Source organism: Pimephales promelas, chromosome 19 (genome assembly GCF_988280905.1).
Source record: "Pimephales promelas chromosome 19, fPimPro1.hap1.1, whole genome shotgun sequence".
NCBI lineage: Eukaryota > Metazoa > Chordata > Actinopteri > Cypriniformes > Leuciscidae > Pimephales > Pimephales promelas.
Genome location: NC_142787.1, coordinates 23,435,862 through 23,460,314, shown reverse-complemented (window position 1 = coordinate 23,460,314; position 24,453 = coordinate 23,435,862). Strand labels below are relative to the sequence as shown.

General features: G+C 37.8%; 2 protein-coding genes across 5 annotated transcripts in view; one reads left to right on the top strand and one right to left on the bottom strand.

Annotated features, from left to right (window-relative positions):
- Positions 1–24,453, bottom strand: part of capn5b (calpain 5b) — a 33,046-nt gene that overhangs the window by 5,514 nt on the left and 3,079 nt on the right. For 3 of the 4 annotated variants that reach the window (XM_039693720.2, XM_089124021.1, XM_039693722.2), the window contains exons 2-12: positions 20,603–20,775; positions 13,869–14,000; positions 9,026–9,234; positions 8,752–8,944; positions 6,883–7,076; positions 4,260–4,337; positions 3,365–3,560; positions 3,134–3,256; positions 2,747–2,943; positions 1,674–1,795; positions 659–709 (exon numbers count right to left, since the gene is read on the bottom strand). In XM_039693720.2, the coding sequence (XP_039549654.1) occupies positions 659–709; positions 1,674–1,795; positions 2,747–2,943; positions 3,134–3,256; positions 3,365–3,560; positions 4,260–4,337; positions 6,883–7,076; positions 8,752–8,944; positions 9,026–9,234; positions 13,869–14,000; positions 20,603–20,767 (1,660 nt within the window). In that variant the 5' untranslated portion in view covers positions 20,768–20,775. The remainder of the gene's footprint in view (positions 1–658; positions 710–1,673; positions 1,796–2,746; positions 2,944–3,133; positions 3,257–3,364; positions 3,561–4,259; positions 4,338–6,882; positions 7,077–8,751; positions 8,945–9,025; positions 9,235–13,868; positions 14,001–20,602; positions 20,776–24,453) is intronic. The other variant, XM_039693721.2, reaches the window with a different exon arrangement.
- Positions 10,368–10,835, top strand: ompb (olfactory marker protein b). Its single transcript, XM_039693723.2, has one exon. The coding sequence runs from the start codon at positions 10,368–10,370 to the stop codon at positions 10,833–10,835; it is 468 nt and encodes a 155-aa protein (XP_039549657.1).

Here is a 24,453-nt window from a genome sequence, read left to right as displayed (position 1 = left end):
TTTTTTCTCAAAAGAGCTTGCACGTGGCACGTCTTTTTAAAGATGCCTCGCCCGTGCACTTCTGGTTAAGGTCGACTTGTATCTGGCTCTGATGGGCACGAGCGCTGTCTAGCGTGTTTGGGCATTGATCATGCTAGAGCAGCGCTCGTGGATGACTCATGTTCTCTCTGTGGGAACATGACCATCGCAACACTACGATCGAGACTCAGTGACCTCGCAAGAGTGAGAGCCCCCTCATCCACACCCCGATCCAGCGCCTGGAAAGGCTCTCTCCAAGCAAAGGCTGTCTCACTGGATAGTGGACGCCATTGCTTACCCGGAGTGGGCTCATCCTCTTGGGCTCTAGCGAAAAAATAAAAAATCACTAAGAACATAAATGTAAATGCAGAACCAGAGTGCTGAGGTGAAAGAAGCAAAAGCAAAAGACAGGCACAGACTGACACTAGACAATTTAATATTCTAGAGCACAAAGTTACACTGAAAACATGTTAAAAATAAGTCTTCACAAATGTCACTTTCACTATTCTGTGCTAGAACTAAAGTAAATGAGATACAGTGTGGCAGATTTAGACACTTAATTAGAATTAATGTTGTAACATGCTTACATTTCTATTTTCTATAAGTGGAAGGAGATGCTAGTGGCTGCTAATATCAGTACCTCCTGTGTAGAAGTCAGAGCGTGTCTTGTGGGAGATCAAGCGGTGCAGCTCTGTGTGCGGTCAAAAGAGATTTCTATGTGTAAAAGCTCCAGATTTATTAAGCAGCACAAAAATCTGAATCTGTAATGGGTTACAGGAATAATTCATCATTTACAGTCTGTACTCAATGATAACAGAAAACATTTTTTGGGTGAACTAGCCTTTAAAATTGAACATGACTGCAGTTTATAGAGCACTGGTTTCAGGGTCTATGGGGAGAATCAACTATGAAAATTGTTATTAGTATTATCACATTCAAATGCAAGAGCATCAATGGAATCCAGAAGCAAGACCTTTTATTAAGAAGAGAAATCATAAATGCAACTTTTATCAAGGTAGATTAATAGTGTTGTTCATCAGCTATTGATATATTAATATACAATTCCTCTAAAACCCACACTTATGAGGCCCTTTTGCACCGGAGGAACGTTTTCATAGTTCGTATGTCTATTGGCAGAGATATCCACTTTTTGGCGAGGACACCAAGGACATTAAAAACTGCAGCCGCTAGCATCAGTCGCACAGCTCTTACTGACCTACGTCTGTTACATTCACCCCCCTAAACCTCACTCCCATCCCAGTCACAGCACCAAATGTAACCGGCCCTACTCTGCCCTATTTGAACTGGTGTCTCCGGTGTGAGAGATGGCGCTAACAAGGACGCTAAAGACACCGGTCACAGTCACTAATGTCAGTTGCTAGCGCTACTCTTTAACCCAGGGGAGTTTACACGCATAGTTCTTACTGGCCTACATCCATTACACTCAACCCCTCTTGGGTCACGGCACCAAATGTAACCGGCCCTACTCAACCCACTCCAAGCAGGATTCGAACTAGGGTCTCTGGCGTAGGAGGCACGCGCTAACAAGGATGCTAAAGACCACAGCCACTAGTGTCACTCGCTAGTAGTATACTCACTCGCTAGTTTATAAATAAATAAATATTTATATATATAAAAAGAAATAGTACGCATACCTCCATTGGCATCTTGGCCCTGCAAGCCGTCGGCACTTAACACATGCACCTGGGTAACCAGCTGAGGGTAGCCGCAAATCCCAGTCCAGCATGTCTGAGGAGGCTCGTCCAGTGTTAATTCTCTGAGGAAACACAAGCAAGAATGATTTGAGCCTTTCTGGCTAAGTACCAGTGTTGTTCTTAGGGATGCTACCGAAATTTTAGCTACCAAAAACTTTCGTCCAATTTTCAGTTTCGGGCCGAAATGGTTTTGGAGAGCAAAAATCAGTGAGCGAAACAGATGTTCAATTAGCACGTCTCCGATGGCACATTTTGACTGTGTTCGGTGTCTATTTCGCACACACCACGTGGATAAGCTACAACAGTTAAACACGTCAGCTGTGTGGACACTAGCTGTGGATTGACAATATTCATTTCTAGATTTTAATTGGTAATGATATGGTTTCTTAAATTAAATATGTCCGTTTTTGAACTAGGAAAAGACGTCAAAACAGCTTCTGGGCTATAAATTGTCCCTTTATGTTACATTTACAGTTGATTTAGTTACATCAAGTAAGTAATTCAATGTCCATTAACTCATTAGTTAGCTATAAAAAATAACACCATGTAAATAACACCTATATGCACTCAATTACATATCCATTATATTTTTACTTAACCGTTAGTGATGGCGACTTCATTATTTAATGTATGTTTGTTATAAAATACAAAATGTTTTTGTTAAACTCAGTTTTACTTGACTGTTGATTATTAAATAAATTTGATTATTGACATTTTCATTTTCCAAAAATTGTAATTAATCAAAAAGTCTAATATTAATAGAATTATACAAAAAAAGGAAAATAAAAAAGTAACTTCGCATCCTGAATTTTTCCATTTCGGCCCAGAATAGAAATTTTGCTTTATCACTAAATATAATAGAATATTAAAAATAGTAAAATAACACTGCCAGGTACATGTCCACCATGTATTACATATTCCAACTGAACTGTAACTGTACTAAAAAAACAAGAATAGCTAGGGTTAAACAGGACAATGCAGTGCAAGTTGATTTTCTCAGAAAACTAATTTACTTGCAGTCTGAAGGCACATCAGTGAAGACTCTGAGCAGGAACTCTCCTTGCTGACCAGGGTCAAAGGTTGTGGGGATGATGACGTAACGCCCCTCCTTCAGCTCTTTCCTCAGAAAGACGCAGCGAGAGTTGATGTAGATCGACCCTGCGACCTTTTGCTGAGCTGTGTGCATTCTGTATTTTCTGTTCAACTCCACCTAGTGGTTGGAAAGAGGCTTAATGAAGACAGAAATATTACATGGACAGATAAAATACCATTTTTATTTATTATTTATTTTCTTATAGCATTGTCTTTAGTCTTGTATACAATATGACAGGCAGACGTGAAGGCTTGTATTGTGCTGCAATGTGAAATAAAGATATTTATGTGTGCATTTAATTCTGTACCCTATGGATGTCAAATCCAATGGCCAGGTTTTCGCCTTTGCCCTCCTTGGGAGTAGCTCTGCGTTCCTTTTGCTGCAGGCAGATCAGCACCTCATCTTCCACTTTTCTCACATCAAAAACATACTGTGGGCAGAAACATGCAATATCTCACTCCAATGAAACCCGCAAGCTTTAAATGCCTCCAGGACAAGAACAACATTTTACAAGGCACATTCCCACAGGCACTCTGACCTGTGGGTTTTGAAGAAAAGTGGCTTTATGGTTAATGCAGCCTCCGGAGCGGTTGCGGAGCGGGTCGTCTCGGTGGGTCCAGGAGCCCCTCATCACCTCCTCCTCCCAGGTCTTATGAATGCTCAAGTAAGATGTGTTTATCAGGCGACACAGGATCAGGTCGGTGAAGTAGTGACAGAAATCCTCAAAGTTCATCCTGGTGATGCAGTTTATAGCCAGCAAGGGAAGTGAAGTTTATGATAACTGGATAATTTAGGTGTTTTTAGATGCAGTGGTGTGCAACTGTCCTAAACCTGGGATTCTTGAGATTTCTCTAATAAAATCAGATTTTAAAGCAAAAGGGCAAAATATTTATATAATGGATCAAGATTAATAAATGCTGTAAAACATTGTTCATTGTTAGTACAGGATACCTAATGGAGTAACAAATGTTAATGAGTTTGACCATATTGTAAAATGTTAAAAATATAATTTAATATAATATAATATAACACTCAAAAATAGTATATTTATAAATAAATTACTATTGATCTAGATGAATAAATTCTGTAAAAAATGTACTTATTGTTAGTACATGATCCCTAATGGAGTAATGAATGTTAATGAATTTAACCTTATTGTAAAATGTTAAAAAATATAATATAATATAATAATAAACACTCTACAATAGTATAGAATCTAGAATCTAGATTAATGCTGTAAAAAAATGTTCACTGTTAGTAAATGACACCTAATGAAGTAATGAATGTTAATGAGTTTAACCTTATTGTAAAGTGTTAAAAATAATATAATAAATAGTTTTTTATAATAAACAATGGTCTCAACTTTTGGAACCCATCTGATCAGAGACAGTGATCTAGACCGATCTAGAAGGTAAGATCAGAGCAAGCCTCACCAAAACTCTCCATCATCCTGAACAGTGACGCCCAGTTTCTCTCTCTCACTCTTGCTCACTTTCTTCCACTCCTCTGAGCTACAAAACAGACCAGTGATTACTCGCCATATACCAAACTGTGAGAAATAAACATACACACACGACAGCATATACACAGCCTGTGTCCATAACCATCAAATAAGATTTTCTAGGATGCTGTGAAAAAAATAGAGCACTTCACCAAGTATGGTATTTCTAATCAAGCCCTGAATAAATAATTCATCAAGCAGAAATATTAAGAAAGATTACTTTCACCTCAATAAGATTCTTCTGGCTACCCAGTAAATAATTCAGAGGCCAATATAAGTCTGCCTGTTGTAGCACTTGAACAAAGAGTGATGAGAAGGATTGTCAAGATTTTCCTTACTCCAATTACACAGCCAGTGTTGGGGATGTCACTTTTAATAAGTAGTGTATTTCAATATTGGTGAAAATATCTCAATTTGCTTCAGAGTTATAGACATTTATGTGAAAAAACAAGTCAAAAATGACTGACAGGTGACTTTGATAGAATTTTACTACCCCTTATATTTTTGACCTTTGGACATTTAAATATAGCCAGTGACCTATGGTTCCAAACTTCTGACAGTGGTTTCGTCTCGATCAGACTAGCGTTTTCGAAGATATCCGCAAATGTTTTTTAAGCACTAAATTACAATGCTTCACAAACCAAATGGTAAGGCCTGTCTAGTATCACTGGACTTGGCAAGGATTCAGGAGTCTAATGGTATGACTCACGTGAAAATAAGTCAACCACAGCCAGAGTTATAAGCATTTGAAAATTTGATTTTACCACTAGGTGGCGGTGTTTCAAAACTTCCCAGGCTCCTTCAGGCCATCGTACTGATGACCCATACCAAGTTTCGTATCAATTCATTCATGCGTTCAGAAAATACAGCCTATTAGCACATAATTCAAAATGGCCAACAGCCAAAATTTCCAAAATTGCATATAAGTCGACTCAGCATGACGCCCAGAATCTAACGAGACCACTTTTATGATTTGGACAAACCGATCAGAAGTTCTGAGCAAAATTAGCCATTTTTCATATCTCCGGACCAGTAGGTGGCGCTGCATGAAAACGCAGCATATAGCCTCAGGTTATGCTTGTGATGACATGTACCAAGTTTGGTCTGAATACGATTAAGCGTTACGGAGATAGAGCCTCGCAAAAGTAGTTTTTCCAGACAATTCAAAATGGCGTATATTTATGACGCAAAATGACATCATAGGATGAGATCGAATCGGCATGAGCTCAGAGTTTTGTTGATGAGCCTCACGGTTCAAAAGTTATTAGCATAATTTGAGTGAAACTTTGGACAGGTGGTGGCGCTAGAGGCAATGAGTTAGAGACACCAAAATTGGTGTATTTATTATTGAGACTGTCCTCTATCAGAATATCATACCAAAACAACTTTCCCGCAAACAGTTCTATGGGTTGCCATAGACGCCCAGACGGAGAAGAATGATAATAATAAGAACCGGAACAGATACAATAGGGGCCTCCGCACCTTCGGTGCTTGGAAACAATTAAAAATGAAAAGAAATAGGCTACTCTCTGTCAAATGACGAGATCGCTGTCAAATCTGTCCCTGGGAAAAGTAACATTTCGCTAAATTGAAAAAGGAACTACGTTTTCGCGCTACACTACTTTTTACCTGAAAAAGTAGATACGTTACTGTAATGCGTTGCACACAACACTGTCCACAGCCCCATTTTAATAATATGCTCTTCGCTGCAGTGGTGGATATTTAGGGTAGGTGTCATCAAACATGTGATAACACAGTTATTTAAATGAAAGGAGGTGGATGTCTAAACACCCTCAAACCTCTGCGTTTCAATTACAGCCGCTTGCTATTTTTTTACCAGCCTGCCTTGCTTGATTTCTCAATATCACACCAGTCAGCGATAAGAATAGACACTCTGGCTATGTGTTATTTATAATAAAACCATCTCAGGAGGAGGGAGAGAAATGGTTTTCTCTAGTCTCTGAGGATGTATAGCACAACACAGCAAAAAGAGCAGAAAAGGCAAAAAAGACAAATCATTTCTGTATATGTTTACACTGTTTTTGTAGCGATTATTTAGAATTGACTGTTGGGAAGACGTGCAAGAAGTGTCTGAATACAATGCCACATCGTAAAACTTTTTGCTCTGAAACATCAGCTTTGGAACTAATGTGGGAAATTTGGGTTTGAGTCTGGCTTGCAACTTATCTCCCTTATCTCTCAACATTTCTCATAAAAATGGCAATAGAAAAAAAAAGCCATTGTTGATTATTACGCCATTGAGTATATAATATATATATATAATATAGTATATAAGTATATAATAATTTTACACTACATTTACATGTTCTTGGTTCTCTGATGTTGGTTAATCGTCCCATGAAACACAGGTAAACAATTAAAAAAAAGTATTTAAAATTTTTTTTATTAATTCAATAATTAATTAATCAATCAATTATAAGCTTTACGTAAACTCACAAACTTGCAAGGGTTTCATGAACCACAGTTTGGGAAACCTGCTATACAATATGTTCTAGATGCTATACGACCTCCAATCCAGGAGGGGGCAGTCTCACCTGTCACTCCAGGGTCCACTCCACTCCTTCTCGCCCCACGGGTTCCTCATGCGGATCATTTGTAGCTTTTCTGACTTGAAATACGCCAGAAGGCCATGTCCCAGTCGAACCTTGCGAACGTCGGTCACCGCATATGCGTGTCCTTTCACTAACCCACATTCCAGTCTTGCCTCCATGTCCTCTATTGTGGTTGCCTGAACACCGAAGGTCAAATTTCAGTTAGTTTGCTGAACACCTGACATCATGAAGTCTATCTTAAAGCATAAACATTGTTATCCTTGATTAGAATGCAAGCACAATCACTGTGTGTGAGTTATCGATTATAAAAACATGGGCGTTATTTCATGGTACAGTGAAGAATAGTGATGTTAATCAGTAGGAGACAAGCCACGCACATTTATTACACTCCAACGAGCAGAGGACTTGCTGTGCAAATGAAGCTGACAATAATGCACAGGTGTGTAAGCTCCACGTGACATGAATCAATTGTCGACATTATCAAGACTAGGTTGGAAGGACGGACGGAGAGTGACATGGAAGGACTATGTTGCGTATAAAAAGGAGCATTTTACACAAATGCAAACAGCCATTTTCTCCTGCACATTTGAACGAAAGCCCTGAATATAACGTAAAACTTGATAAAGTATTTTGAAGGCCGATACTGATACAAATAAATTTGGGTTTTATAATCCGATATTCCGATATATCGGCCGATATTTTATTTATTTATTTATTTTAAACTGGACATGATAGTCACAAATTTTGTCATGCTTATTTGAGTTGAACTTATTGAACTGATGGGGATGTTCTTTTAATTGTTATTTAAGCAATGTATGTATCGTGACCAACTCAACGAGTGTTGCCAACAGGAACGGTGTAGAGTGCCCTCTGGTGGACAAACTATACAACTCCAACACTCATGACAAGGTTCAAGCGTGTTTCGTTTGTTTTTATTTTATTTTTGAAATATTCATTTATCGGCCATTATAACTGCCAATACTGATAGTTTGGAAAATAGCTAATATCGGCCGATAATATCGGTCTGCCGATATATCGGTCTGCCGATATATCGGTCTGGCTCTATTATGAACACCAGACAATCTGCTTAAATGACAACCCTGTCTGCTTTAAATTGATTCCTAATATATATATATATATATATATATATATATATATATATAATTAATCTATGAAGATGAAGTTTCACAGACCATTGGTAAGCAAGTCACACACAATTAGAGATTTCTTTGACTTTGAGAAAGTATACTTTTATGAAAGAAAATACACAAGAACAGAAAAAATGACGGATGGCTAGAATAATAGATGGATGAGTGTCAGAATACAAATATTGATGGTCTGATTCAATGTAAACTAATACATAGGACTTACTATACTAACCACAGATTGTCCAAGTTCTACCCCAATGTTGCAGATACCTGTAATAGGTGTGCAACCAATCACCGGCAGACTTTATCCATGTGTTTTGGTCATGTTCAAAGCTGACAGACTTTTGGTTTACAATATTTGACACTCTTTTGGGGGGGGATTAAAAAATGTGAGCACTGTTTCATATTTATCAGTACTGTTTAACATTGGGTACACATTGTTGTATGATTTGTGCTCAATAAAACATATATACTGTATAAAAAAAATCTTGACAAACGTGAGACACATGAGACAATAACATGTACAAAATGCGCTCTGTACTTCCAATGTATTAACATGGGGATAAATATAATAATATAATATAAATTTTATATAAATACAATTTACATCAACAGCAAAAACAATAAAAAAATAAAAAAAATAAAATAAAATGTAAATATAGTCAGACTTGTTCAGATTATATTGCAAGTTTGTATCTCTCACCCTGATAGAGCAGCTGATAAGGCCATCTCGATTATGGACCTTGAGCACTCTTTCAAAGAGCTGGTTTCTGCCGATTTCATCCTGAGCAAACTGGCCCTCCAGAAGGTCCATAGGTTCTGACACGCCACCAGTAAAGTCCACTAGGGCATCGGCCGTGTTCCCACCATCCAAGGCTTCATAGCAACCATAAACTCTTAATTGGTATAGAGAAAGAATTTATCACACTTTAATGTTAATCTCTGTATATATTGTTTATCTCAGTATAACTGCTTACTTGGCATAGGCTTTTTCCACAAGGGCACTCCAGAACTCATTGCTATCATTTGAATGGCAGTACACCAGCTGGTTGTCCACTGTGGGGAGACGGTCATCGATCACCACGTCCACCCAATCCCCAAACCGCCAGAAACGGAAGTGGAATATTCCTGCATAAGAGTCTTCCTTCTCTGGATCCCATTCCTGCTCCTTCCAGTCTGGAATAACCTTGAAAGACACGAAAGTGACATGTAGTGCTTACTAAAAGTGGTGACAAATCACAGACCTATGTACTGTAGTTATTATTATTTATAAACTATTATAGTATTTATTTATCATTTAAATGTGCTTTTATTTTTATATTTACAGTTTTCATTTTAATTTTAGTTACGTCTTAGTAATTTAAGTCTTAGTAAGTGTTATGTGCTTTTGTCATTTTTATATTTTTTCTTAATTTTTATATTTTTATATAAAATTATATTGTTATATAAAATATTACATTTTTTTATAATTTTTCTTTCTATATATATATATATATATATATATATTCAGTTTAGTTTTAGTGTGCTTTTTTTAGGTGTGCTAAATATATTCGCACACTTAAATCATTTTAATTTTAATCAGAGGCATGTGGACTAAAATTGACGAACAAATACTGACTAATTTTAAACTATATTTTCATCAAAAGAAAAAAATATGACAAAAACCCCAAAAAACTGTATAAAAATGAATACTAATCCAGATGAATTTCCAATATTGTTGCAGTGTAATATTCAATGGATCATTGCGTATCACTTTAAATGTTCATAAATGCAGGTAGATGCAGGTTTTCCTCAATGTTAAAGTCTATTGTGGGTAGGACACCAGGGTGATTTGGAGGCTGTATAGCAGAACCACGTCTCTTTCACCTCTGGGACAGAACAGAGATTAGATTTCAAGTACACCTCTGTGGTAATTGTTCCAAGAGAAGCAGGTCTATTATCTGGACACTGTGATACTGACTGCAGTTGAAGTGCACAGTCCTGTTAACCACTAACAGAATCAGCTCCTGTTCCAGGTAAACTTTATGGACATGTGAATGTGAAACAAACACACATGTAGCAAACACAGATGTCTCAAATTCCCTCTTGAACCCGGCATAGCTGTTGCCGAGAGCAACATACATCTAAACAAAAAATCCCAGAGTGAAATAAGTTGGTTTCAGAGCGCAAAGGCTCATTGTGGCACTTACGGCAGAAGACATCAGCAGAGAGCCGAGGAGGTCACAACAAGCCTAATTTGGCTAGGCAAGAAAAGATCAAGAAAAAAAAAACAAGGAGAAGAAATTTGCAGTCAGCTTTCAAAACATCTTCACAAGGAACATGTCTCTTGAGTTGATATTCAACCCTGATATACAGCTGACAGAGATCATGAGTCTGCGCGTACAGTCTCTGCAACAGCGGGGACAGAAACGCCAGGACGGAGAGCGTCTACTGAGGTCCAGTGAGCGCGTCTACCGCCTGGACTTCTCCGAACAGGCCCTGCATTTCACCCGCTGGAACATCCGCATGTCCACCCCTGGCCGCCTCAACATCATTGCCACCTCTCAGCTCTGGACGCCCGACCTCACCTATCTCATGACCCGCCAGCTCCTCGAACCGACAGGGCTCTTCTGGAAAAGCGCAGACGACGATCTCATCCAATGCTACGAGGCTGATGCCCAGGAGTTCGGCGAGAGGATAGCCGAGCTGGCCAAAGTCCGTAAGGTGATGTATTTCCTGTTTGCTTTTGAAGACGGCTTGACTCCGGAGAGCATCGACTGCTCAATTGAATTCCAGATCTCCAAGTGAAGGGTACGACAGCTTTATCGGTGTGCTTAACCTAGACCTAGTACTTTAAGTAGTTATAACATGATGTACCTAAACACCTATAAAGTTATGACAAAGCCGTGAACATTTTATGCAATGTGATGAGCTGTATCTGTGTGATTGATTGTTCATGTTTAGCTGTTTTTGTGACTGTGATGAGACTGTAATGGAGTTAACCCACAATAAATCACACTAATAATTCAAGAAAATCTAAATTATTGATGAATAAAAGTAAAACTTGTGCTTTTAGTAGTCGTAGTCATTAATCCATTGAACAATTGATGCAAATAACTTTACTGGGTTATGAGTGTCCTTGAGCAGTGGTTCTCAATCTTTTTGACTCCAAGGCACCCCAATTTCAGCAACAATATTCAAAAGCCACATGACTCTTCCAGTTGTTAATGATTTTCTGGATAAGGATTAACTTAAAGGGATACTCCACTTTTTTTGGAAATAGGCTCATTTTACCACTCCCCCGGAGTTAAACAGTTGGGTTTTACCGTTTTCAAATCCATTCACCCGATTTTCTGATATTTAGAAGAACATCAGTAACCAGACAGTTTCTGGTCTCATTAACTTTCATAGTAGGAAAAAAATATACTATGGAAGTCAATGAGACCAGAAACTGTCTGGTTACTGACATTCTTCTAAATATAAAAAAAATCGTCTGAATACATCCGAAAATGGTAAAACCCAACAGTTTAACTACAAAAAAAGTGGAGTCTCCCTTTAAGGATAATAATTTCCAATTTCCAGATTTAGAAATGACACTTTTATAATGAAACTACCTGAGTTTTTTTTCTAGACTGTGGTAATACTGGTTCTTTAAAGAAAGTTGAGGGTGTGAATTCAATTTGAGTTGTTTTGGTTTACTTCGAATGCTTGTTTTGTCTTGTTTTCAATTATTTTAAGTTATCTTGTGGCCGCCTTGGAAGTTTGCTGAGGCCCCCTGGTTGCGAGCCACTGCCCTTGAGGATGTATCCGTGCTGAGCGCATGTGATTGGGTGGGATCAAAGGTTACTGCAAAGACACATTGCATAGATAGTATCACACACTCTCTCATTTATCAATGCCCGACCCTGTCAGGAAAACAAATGTCAGGACAGGGGGAAGGGAGGAGTCCCATTGGAAAGACCCATAGGTCATCTCCTGCATGGTGATGTGTTTCTAGGGGAGAGGAAATGTTTCCCCAGGCAGGAGAAAACACCTCACACCCTGGGGAGTATGCAGGGAGACTGAAACTTAACATTTATAACTAATTAACAGCTCAGAAAATGATAGCACTCTTTACCTGTCTACCACCACCAAAGCTACAAACAGAAACTGAGATACAGTAACAGTAGTACTGGTTGGGACTACAAGGTTTGTGTGTGTGTGTGTGTGTGTGTGTGTGTGTACATTCATGAATCCACAGGTGAGCAGATCTCTCCCATGTTTAACCATCATCAGGTAATGGTTTCTAATAGAGCAAACAGCTCCCATGGCAGCCTATAACTTACAGCTGCTAAAAGAGCTCATAGAGACCGTTTTACTTAGAGCTTAACACACTCAATACATAAGATATCATATCGATATTTTGACAGACAAGGCTTGACCTCACCTCCTGCCAAATGCGGGTGTATTTCAGCAGTGGTGTGTAACACAGTCAGTCCTTCCAGCCATATTAGCGAGTTGAATTTTATATGTAATATATACATTTTTCAATTCGAGTCTTTAAAAAAGGCATCTGAAACAATAAATGTAAAATAAATAATAGTGCAATGTAGTGTTGTCAACAATATTGATTTTTCTATACATAGCGATACTGAAATATCTGTATAAATAAACGCTTCCAATACTAATTTTCCACAGAATAGATACACGATACCAGCAGCGCTTTCTCGCTCTCTTAATGATCTCGCCGAAAGTGAGTTGACACACAAACCCGCCTCTCCTCACTCACTCACTCACTCATTTGCTCCGGATGAATATTGTTGGCGAGTTAATTTTCCCTGCTTATTGTGCTTAAACAGTGAAATTGTGGCCAGTGAAAATGCTGAGTGGCTAATAACTTTGGAAAACCACTATCCACAGTGGCTGGTGAGCAAAAAATGTCAAGCACTGCAGACAAAACAAGCAGGTTTTAATCCGTCAATGCAGGTCTAATGGGAAACCTATGCAGGCGTACAGTATCAAAGGAAAAGTGATTTGCGTAAGCAAAAACCTACTATCATTTTGTGCTTGCTGAGCAAAACATGATTCTATTGGGAATCCCATTTAGCCACAAATGACATTATGATATAAATATAATACATTCTTTAATTCTATACATTATTATATGATTCTATAATTTTTCAAGAATTATAATATAAATTTTGATTTTGAATCATAAATACAAAAATAAAAATAACAATAAATAATTTATACAAGAATTCATATAATATATAAAATGTAATGATACATACAAAACAATATAAGATTAAATATTATTAATAATATCAAGCAAAAAGTGAATCAAAACTTTAAATATCATTATAGGATTTTATTAAAAATCCATAAATTAATTATCCACAATATATTTGTCTATGTAATTTATTTATTATTAGATTGACTGAATATGATTTAAAATTTTGGTTGCCAAGCAAAATAATAATAACATAAATTACATTACAATTACATATATTATTTTTTAATAACTATTATTTACTTATCATATAATCTAACATATTGATTTTATTTTATTTTTTAAATGGCCTCCATATTCAAGGATACTCTCCTTATCTTGCAAATGAATCAATGTTGAGTATTTCAACACAATTATCTCACAGTTGCACTTCCATACTGAAAACCAGAGGACATAAGACAAATTCCTTTTTAAATGCTGTTACTTCCTTTAGCTCTGATTCAAGAAATCTCTAGCTTTTTCACATATATTTTGGTATCACTGGACTTTTACCATCTCCGCGAGCAAGGTTGCAGCTTAGAGAAAACATACTGTAATGTTCATACACACGTTTACACTCTCCGCTTACTTACTTTCTGCCACAGAGACTCTCTAGAAGCCAAGCTGGTGCAGGCTGCCACAAACCAGCAGTTTCCCAGCTGCCCTTGGTGCAGATCATGGGCACTGATCCCATCCACAAACAAGTGAGGATCATCGCACAGCTCCTGATGGAGAAACAGACACAAAGAGAGAGAGAAATAAATTGGTGAGACGAAGAAGAAAAAAAAAATTGCGTGAATAGCAAACATGCACCCAGGGTAGAAAAGATATATTTTAAGAAAGACTGCAAAGACCATGGGCCAGATTTACTAAACAGGGCTAATTTGCGTAAGAGTGCAAAACCAAAAAAGTGGTTTTTTGAGAAGAAAAGTACTGGCAAATGAAAGAACACAGACACAGTGGGATCATTTCCATAATGACCAACGCAATCCACCAAGAGCAGCGCAAATTAGCTTTTGGGTCAAGACATGCCTTTTTTTGGTCGTTAAATAATGGTGCAAATACCAGTAAATTGACAAGTGCGAACCATAGTAAATCACCTTGCATGATTCATTTAAATACTCTCCTCCTATAAATTTTGCATCTGAAAAGGAAACTCCTACAGTACAAATGCACATGAAATAAGGTCAGCTGCAAAAATATCCTTGTCCACGCCTTTTTAGCATTAATTTTTCACTGTGTGTCTTTAGTAAATCCTGACAGCATTTTTTTTAACACCAAAAGAGGGCTTTAAATCTGTTAACCTGGCCCCTTGTCTATAAACATTGCACTTTGTCTAATAAATGAAGAGTTCAGATGCAAAAGCCTCTAAGTGCCATTTGAAATTTTGTTCCAGAATGACCATTTTTATCAAGCTTGTGTATTTAAGTTCAGTAATTTCACTTAACTGACAATTAATAGGTAATCTTCATTGCCATTTAAGTAAAATTACTGAACTTAAATACACAAGCTTGATAAAAATGATAATTTTAGAAGAAAATTTCAAATGGCACTTAGAGGCTTTTGCATCTGAACTCTTCAAATACAGTTAATTTCACTTCATTTTGATTGACGAGAAGTGAAAACATAAAAAGTACTTGAAAAAGACCGAAGCAGGGCACAGGCTCTTTAATTAATTTAATAATAGTTATGAATGTAGATGAAGTAGTGCAGTGCTGTGCTGAAAGCTGTTATAAATTTAAATGAGTTTTGCTGTGACAGCATCCAGCACACCTCTGCAGAGACCTCGTCACAACCACACATAGCCCAGGAGTAAGTGAGATTTGTAGTGACCTACAATTCTTTACTTTTTGGTCCCTTTAAACAGCTGACATACACTGGGCACAATGACAGCAGCAGAGGGACGTAGCAACTCACAGACTATAACTCATTCTGCCTCCATGTCGAAGAGCAGCCACAAATGAGCCCTGGTAAAAGACTAAATGCTTTAATAAGCACCTAACAAACCTCTAATACCTTTTAAAAGCTGATTCTTCAAACAGACTTCAGGCAGTTTGAACTAATAGAATGAATAAATGAATGAATGTACTCCTAGAACAGTGTTTTTTCCCCCCAGTTGTCATGTCAAATCTCGCCTAAGAAGCCAGGATTCCATAAAAATTAATATGAGCATGACACCTCTACTCGTTTGTTTTTCCTCTGGAGGTATAAAATAAATGTACTCACAGTCCAAGTTCTCACTTTCAAAACACTCATTTGTCTTTCACATTGTGCTATCCGAAATCATCTTCACAGCTCAGCAGGCGAGGACTCTCCTCGCTATCCGGCCGACACACATCCAGCCCAGCACTCACACCAGCAACATTTCATTCTTTCAGCGCTGGGCTTCTCTCACCTCTTCAATAACACCTGCAAACCACTAGAGATGAGACATGTCATCATGCCACGGTGTGTGAGAACGAAGTGCAAAGGCAAAACATATACACACCAGACACATTTCTCTATTTCAGAGCCAATAAATCAAGACGGGCGACACAGAATCTCTGTTTTTGTTTGTGGCTTGATCACAGTGCATGACTGATTTTCCATCAGACCCTCTGATATTATCACTCTGTCATTACAGAATGTTATTCAGTCAAAGCTTGATTCAAACAGACAGGAATACAAATTCGGCTTGGTGCGGTGAGTTGGTTCAAGCCGCTGTCGTCCCTCTAAAAGCGATGCTAGGTCATTTTGAGTTTCATTGATCTGAATAAATATCAATCCATCATGAAGTGATTCTCATTTCTGACAGTTCCTTGGGATTCAGATTTTTGATCAACAACCGGCAGCAACGAATCTAATAAATCTGTTTAAAACCTTCAAAAGGGCTCTGACTTCAGATTAATCATTAAAACACTTGTCTAATACACGCCAGTTGAGTGTGTTTGAGCAGAAAAAAACACCATGGAAAAGAGACCATCAAAAAAAACATCAAGAAAAGTAAATTAAATGAGCTGCCTTGCTGTCTACTTTCTACACAAACAGTTATCTAAGGCTGAATCCAAACTGAAATAGTCTAAAAATGCCATATCTTGTTTTATAAGCATTGTTTACATTGGCAGTAAATACAGCTGTTCACTCTGGCATTAGCATGTTGCTAAGCTAATGCCATTTAAATAGTAATGAAATCATGCTTTGATGATTATGAAATCAACTGCTTTCATCTATTTTTTTCAGTATTTAATGATTTTTTGCCCTCGACATTTCGTGAGCTATCTCCGTTTAGTGTAGTTCTCAGATATTAAGCATCAAAGTTTTTACATCCCAGCTGGAAAATTTTTTTTTTTATTAATTTTTTTTTTTACAAAAATAACACTACACAGGTATTAATAAACACCTAATGGATCAGATTATGTCAAAAACTCAATTTCGACCAAAAGTGGAGATATAACCTTATAATTCTAAGCTTGTTTTTACATTAACATTTTGGGACAGTCATTTTCACCAATCTCATCCATACATTAACAAAGTTCATTTGTCCAAAAATCTTTGAAGGCAATATAATGATGCTGACTACAATTTTGTTATTGTTAACTAATACTAAAACTATCAAAAAAGAAAAATCTAGAATGTAATTTCCCTTTTTTTTCCAACAGGTAGCTCACTAGTTACCCCCAGACAGGCCGAGACAACACCATTTTTCTCTAGTGTGCAATACATCAATCTTTTTCGACGAGCATTTAGTCTTTTCAGTTTTTTGCGATTTCCTAAAAAGCCTGAAAATAGACATAATATCTAAAAATCCATAAAATAAAAGTCCATTGTCTCCCCCGTTCACTCATGGAACAAAGGACCCTGAGACAAAGACACTGAAAGAGAGAAAGAAAAGACATTGTTTGTGTGTGAATGCTCTCTTCAGAGGTTTTTCAGTGTTGTGGGTGGGTGGAGTGTTGTGTGTGTGTGTTAAGAGGATGGTGAGCTGACTGATTCGAGAGCAAGGTCATTTGAGTTACAGCTCAGCACTCCAGTCACTTCTGCGAACACACACACACTTTTTAATCACAGAGCAAAATGGCATCCGAGGGGCAACCTTCTCCAGCGGCTCGGAATTTCATGTGTGTGAAATTGAAAATGAAATGATGCGAAATAAGGCTTATTTGGCATTATTTCATGTATTGAGAGTTCACACACTAATATAAGTCATACTGACTCTGTCTTGGCCAGCTTTGAAAGAGAAGACAAATCGGACGGCCAGAACAAACACAGAATCAATGAACACAAACTCAGACACCAGTGAGCCCACAGTTTGGATAAATGACCGTCTATCACCCATTCCACTGGCTTTAACTCATAAAACACAGTTTTTCTTCTCTTTGGAGAGTGAGGTGGCCTGAAATGGCAGGAGGCAGAAAAGGAAGCGTGTGGGAGTGAGGAATGGTAAATGGTTAAAAAAGCGTGATCAAGGACCCAAGGGGGAAACACAGTGAAATATGAAGTAGCTGCGGTGAACTGCATTAAAGCTCCTAATGGCGTTTAGTCATTTAGAGTGATTTGTGGCAATGTCTTCAATCACGTCAAACATGGATAGAGTAAGGAGCATTTCATTTTTACAGTTCAGACGTGTGAAATCATTAGGCTTGATGTTGAGTGATTTAAAGCTACACTGTGTGATTTTTACCCCCATCTAGCAGTGAAAAGGTATATGACCATCCAGTGAATATTAGTTTCTGTTCCTCTCAATTCCGATTTCGTTTTAACTCCTACGGTGGCCAATGCAGTCCAAGATTAACATGGCTTCCAGTTCGACCTCGTCCATGAGTGTTAACTGAAACATAAACGCGAAAGACGAAGCTTGAATTAACGGGTATGTCCCTCTTTGGCTAATGTACTTACACGGCTAGAGTTTTGAGTTTTGAGTCAATGCGAGGTCTGTCTAATTCTTACTTGTTTTTTGTCATCGATCTTTTTCCTTTTACCCGTCTTTATTTTATGGGCAGTTGCCACTCGAGAAATTGGCAGTTTAGGTTGTTTCTCCGCCATTTGAACAGCTGCGGCACACCGGCAATCTTGAGTTTAAACGACTGGTATTTCTGCAAATGGCAATAGGACCACTGGGAGGAGCCGGAGGAGCTTGATTTTTTCACAGATTATCTGTCTCATATTCTACTGTCAGGACATAATGAACGTTTTAACAAATATGTAAAATAAAATTTTTTTTACAAAAGTTACCTACAGCAGCTTTAATGGCCACAGTGCAATTCAGACTCCCCTTCACTGGAACACTTCACTCGTGTGTTTGAGCGAGCGTAAGTGTGAATGAGATTCTGGGTCGGGCAATGTTCCAGGAGTGAGTGAGTGAGTGAGAGAAAGAGATAATTGACTTGGACAGACTTGACACTTAGTATGCCCCTGGGCAAGACAGGCGCAAAGGGGGGGTTCGCATCCCTGGGATTTGAAATGTTACAGATAGTTTTTTAGGAAGCTACAATGTAACATTAACTCAGTAATGAAGCACAGGAAAACCATCATGATGCTTCAAGAAGCCTGTTGATGGCTGTTTCCCCACAGCCATTGAGATTTTACAGATCTAATGTGTCCTTGTGGACTAACATTGACACTATATGGTCAAAAACAACCCTACAAAGCCCAAAACAAAAACTGTAATTTAGTTTTGGAATTTCTGTGTCATCCGGTGATGGATGACAGACATCTATTATGTATGAAAGCCTCAGGCTGACCTTTCCTTTTGCCTTGGCTTGACGAACACAGATTATTAACTATGCTTATGATGAATCACGAACGATATGTTACTGATCAACATACCGGTATATAATGCTCGATAACAAGCAGAATCCTATTTTTAGCACATCTGTGCTGTGTTATGTGTTAATCTGAGCGTGTAGACTATAAGAAAAAAGAAAGTTAGCATACATATATTTTTGCAACTGTGAACACTAAAGCACATAAACTACATTTAATGAAATGCATTCATTATTCAAACATTTCGGATCAATAAAACTAAGAAATAACATAAATAACCACAGACTGCAGATAGGATTTACATTTCACATGCAAATCAAATTAAATCGTCTAAATTGGCTGTTCCAGCACGCTCTAAAGGCCTACAGCACAACATCGATGCACTGAAAAATAATCAACAATTAAGACCACAATTTATAATATATAAAAATACAAAACGATAAATCAGAATCATTTTCCTCTCATAGAAAGTCCCTGTAAAGGCAATTAAAAAAAATCTAAACACATTATAAATGTTACAAATGTATTGCTAAAACATATTACAAAGACTACGAAGTACTGAATGGGTGGTATTTCTGGTGAAGCTCTAAGGATGCTGGATTAATTCCACCGATCATAGAGTCCAATGCTATATCGAAAATTTTTATTGGTTTTTCTACTCTATGGCTATACTAAAGAAACGTTAGTCACAAAAACAGACAAAACAGACACCCCTCATTTTGTTTATGCTTCTTTGTTTATTATAATAAATAAACATATTACTAAACAAACATATTATATATAAAATTACATCTAAACGTATTAAAGTTTCCTTTCAAAGACGGGAGGACAGTACATTTTGAAGACTCTGCCCATAATCCCGTTTCCTCGGTTTTCCTCCGCTTTAAATCTCCCCAAACGGAAACTGAAGAGCAGCCTTGTGTCAAATGCGGAACTTATGCGTGCATATAGCCTATTGTGGAGTTAGACCGTCAAACCGGATTTTGGGCGGGGCTAAAACCGGTCTCGGTGCAGTAGCAACTCACTGCAGTACACGAGATCCAGGGGGCGGAGTTGGATCCAGATCTGAGGGGTGGAGTTGGGTAGGTTTAGGGGTGGGTTTAGAGATCAGGGGGTGGAGCTAGGTAGGTTTAGGTATATGTAAGGTGGGAGGAGTCTGGATCCGATTCCACCGACTATATTTTTTTAAATATATATATATATATATAAATATATATATTTAAAATAAAACATTATTTATAGCGGTGCGTCATCAACTGGTAAGGTCATTTTGACTCATTTTGTAGGTTTTATAATTCCTGTAGCTGAAACAGCAGACTAGCACAAGCTGAACAAAAAGTATATGGTAAAAATATGCATAAATAAAGTAAATGGATTTACTTTCAAAGGAATTGAATGTGTTCATTTTTAAGGTTCTGTTTTAAAGGTTTAATAAAGCAAAATCAATATCTTTCCAACCCGGAATCTGCTTAAGGCCCTCTTGGGAATCTGGGAATCACAAGCAAAGCAGGCCTCCTGATTGTCTAATTCACATTGCTGATAAATGAATAATTGCAAATGTAAATGGTGAGTTCTAAGCACTGACCCCAGGTCTTTTCCAGTGCACACGGCCAATCCTGTTACCCAGGTAGAAGAGCGATTCGTCCACGGACGGAAACAGTGGGTCCTCAAACAGCGCTCCACTCTGTAGACACTGCCTCTTGAGGGTGGAGTAATGCTGCCCCTCAAAGGCCTTCACAGACGAGAACATCTTTCAGCCTACAGAGGGACAACACAGAAAGAGAGAGAAATGCCAATAAGACAGATGCAGTATAGAAACAGTACAAGGTGCTCTTGCTGCTGTAAAGATCTCATCACCTTTTTTTTCCAGGAACATGATGTGCCTATTATTGCACGCATGACTTTCTAGCTTTGTGTCTGTTCATATTGCTCACAAAAAACAAGCTGACTGTATTCTCCAGTTATAATTATTGGGTGGCATAAAATCTTTTGTTTGTTTGAGGCACTTGAGCTAACTAGATATTTACAGGCACAAATATATATTTCGTTTTAATTTTTTATTTAATTTTTAGTTTAATTAATTTAGTTAATTTTTCCATATTGATCTAATGTTAATATTCATATGCACTACTGTTTAAAAGTTTGGGGTCAGTATGAGTTTTCTTTTAATGAAAATATTACATTTATTCAGCAACGATGCGTTAAACGAATCAAAAGTGACAGTAAAGAAATCTTACAAAATATTTGCATTTCAAATAAATGCTGCTTTTTAAACTAAAGGATCCTAAAAAAAAGTTTATCCCTGTTTCCACAAAAAGATTAAGCAGCACAATTGATTTCAAGATGTTAATAAGAAATGTTTTTTTGAACAGCACATCCAGCATATTAGAATGATTTCTAAAGGATCATGTGACACTGAAGACTGGAGTAATGATGTTGAAAATACAGCTTTACCATCAGAGGAATATACAACTTTGAAATATAATAAAATAGAAATACGTTTTTTTTTTATTGTAACATCTTAAAATATTACTGTTTTTACAGTATTTATTGATCAAATGCATCATTGATGGGAATAACCAAAAACATCATCTTTAAAAAAAAAATCTTACCAACCCCAAACTATCTAAGTACGGTATATCTTAAATGCCAAATACAATAAAACAAACTCTATTTGAACACTACACATTGATCAGATGTCGGCATTGTGGACAAAACAACACAATACGTGTGCACCTGGCCAGATTCTATGAGACAGAGAATGTGAAAACGCAATTAGACTTGACAAACAAAAGATATACGATGACAATGTCAATGTCTGTCAAGAGGAGATTAAGTCATGGCAGGAACTGTACCTGCAGAACGACCATGTCACTGTGCCGCGGCACTGCTGTGACACTTTGCTTCAAATCCAGGTTGAACTGGAATGTATAATTACAAAGTTGTATTGACCACAGAGACTAGTAGAGTAAAAGCGATGCCAGAGACGAGTGTGTTGACTGGCGAATACCTTTTTTCGACTAAACGAGTCTATAACAGCCATTCATGAGTTTGAAAGTAGTTCAGATGACATCTTATCCAGAAACGTCACATACGACACGCCATTTATGTTCAAATGTACAAAAAAGGACCCTTGCGTCCATTTATCTGCATATTTCCGACGACTTGTCTAAAAAGCATGGGCAGTCTGTCAATCACAGCTCTCTGAGAGGCTAGTTTTGAGAGCCGAGCTGCGGTGAATTATTCATCTCCATTCCCAAACCTTCAGGAACATTAATTATGTCTTCAGCTTTCTGCCCATTTTCTCAGCACTAATGACAGAAAACCCTAGCTTATGTCATTCTACCGCCACATTTACACCATTTCTGCAGACTGCAGACAAAACGTAAAGACTTCGGATAATAACAGCTCCATATCGTCACGCAATATCAATGTTAGCAAATGTAGCATGAAGCTTCTTCCATATTGATGATCTCCTTAATTGGCGCTGATAATAATGATATCATATTTGCATCATATGTTATAGATACAACATAATGATAAATGGAGCCAGACCGATATTATCGGCCGATATTAGGCATTTTCCATAATATCGGTATCGGCAGTTATAATGGCCGATAAATAAATATTTAAAAAATAAAATAAAAACGGACGAAACACGCTTCAATCATCTCTCCTTGGCCTGTTATATTGAAAATAAATGTTTTACAACTTGCAGTAAGTATGATGTTATCTATTGCTAAATTATGGCTCATCATAGACTAGCTAACCACAAAGCAAGCTAATGCCAAAATCATCAGTGGAAGACCGCTAACGTTAACATTAATAAGCTTGGAAACCACAATGAACTTTTTCTGCTTAAATAAAGTAATGATTACTGTATTTATAGCTAGTATATATCTAGTTACAGTCTGTTTTTCTACAATTCTGTTTTTTTTTTTTTAAACCACGGATAAGCAAATGTACACGATATGATAATCGTACATGTCAATATCGCGATAAACCGCCATACTGGTATACCGCTACAACCCTACTTGATTGTACAGTACACTTGACTGGAGAACCTGGGGAAATGAAAACACAGCAGTTGGACTGCCAGCAAAGCAGATGGTGCCTGGTCTTGTCTCGTGACTGACTCGTGACATCAGTGAGATGTCCACCACACAAGCAAACGGTCTCTCCTCTACACGATCCTCCTGACGATAGGAAACATGTAGGCAGTGCTGATGCTTGCAAGTGGAATTCAAACTTCGGGGGAACCAAAGAGTACAACAGAGGGATCAAAGCTGCAAGAATATTATGTGATTATGCTGCATCTGTTCAGAAGCACCATATTGGCTTTATGAATTTGCAATGTTAAAACTAAGCTTAATGACAGATGTAATGTGCCAATTGAGACCGATAGAGGTCTTTTGACTCTCTTTCACACCCAACTTATGCACCGTTAGCTCATAAAAGTTTATAAGCGGGGTAGTGGAATGATGTGGTTTATGGTCTCGGGTCGATTAAGCATTGTCCAGTTCTATCAACACTGCATTGGCTGCCTATTAAACATTGTATACATTTTAAAATATTGCTGATTACTTACAAAGCACTAAATGGTTTAGCTCCCCTGTACTTGAGTGATCTATTGCGATCTCGAAATTCCGGCCTGTTGATAATACCTAGAATATCAAAATCGACTGCTGGCGGAAGATCCTTTTCCTATTTAGCACCAAAACTCTGGAACAATCTTCCTTACATTGTCCGGGAAGCAGACACACTCTGTCGGTTCAAATCTATGATGTACTTGGTACATCATAAGAAGGATGGCGTCTACACTAATATTAGTCTCTCTGCTTATCCCGAGGTTTACTGCTGTCCACCAGATCCAGGCTGTATCCATATCTGATAAGGACCAGCAGCAGTCCTGAAGTGTCATCTAGTCTCTCTTCTATGGTGGACCTGTGCCTGGACCCATCTCAATGCAGTCCTGAAGTGTCACCTAGCCTCTCCTCTATGGTGGACCTGCGCCTGGACCCAACCCAACGTATTCCTGAAGTGCCAGCCTCATCAGCCATGTGAAGGCCTCATCGACACGACTGATCCTCAACAACTCGTCTTCCATACCACCATGATTATTTAGACTTCCAACCAGATGGAAATGGATAAATATACTCTAAATGTTCCGATCCAATCTGACTTCTAATGCTGCCCGAATCATACACTGTTCCTTCGTTGGCCAGAACAGAACTGGCCCTCCGAATCAGTGTGGTTTCTCCCAAGGTGTTTTTTCACCATCCTGTCACCTGATGGAGTTGTGATTCCTTGCCATTGTTGCCTTGGCTTTTGGCTTGCTTAGTTGGGGACGTTTAATATTCAAAAATACATTTAATAGTCACAAAGTTGACAGCAATTTTCTTTTACAAACAATCGTTGTATTATTTTCATGTTATC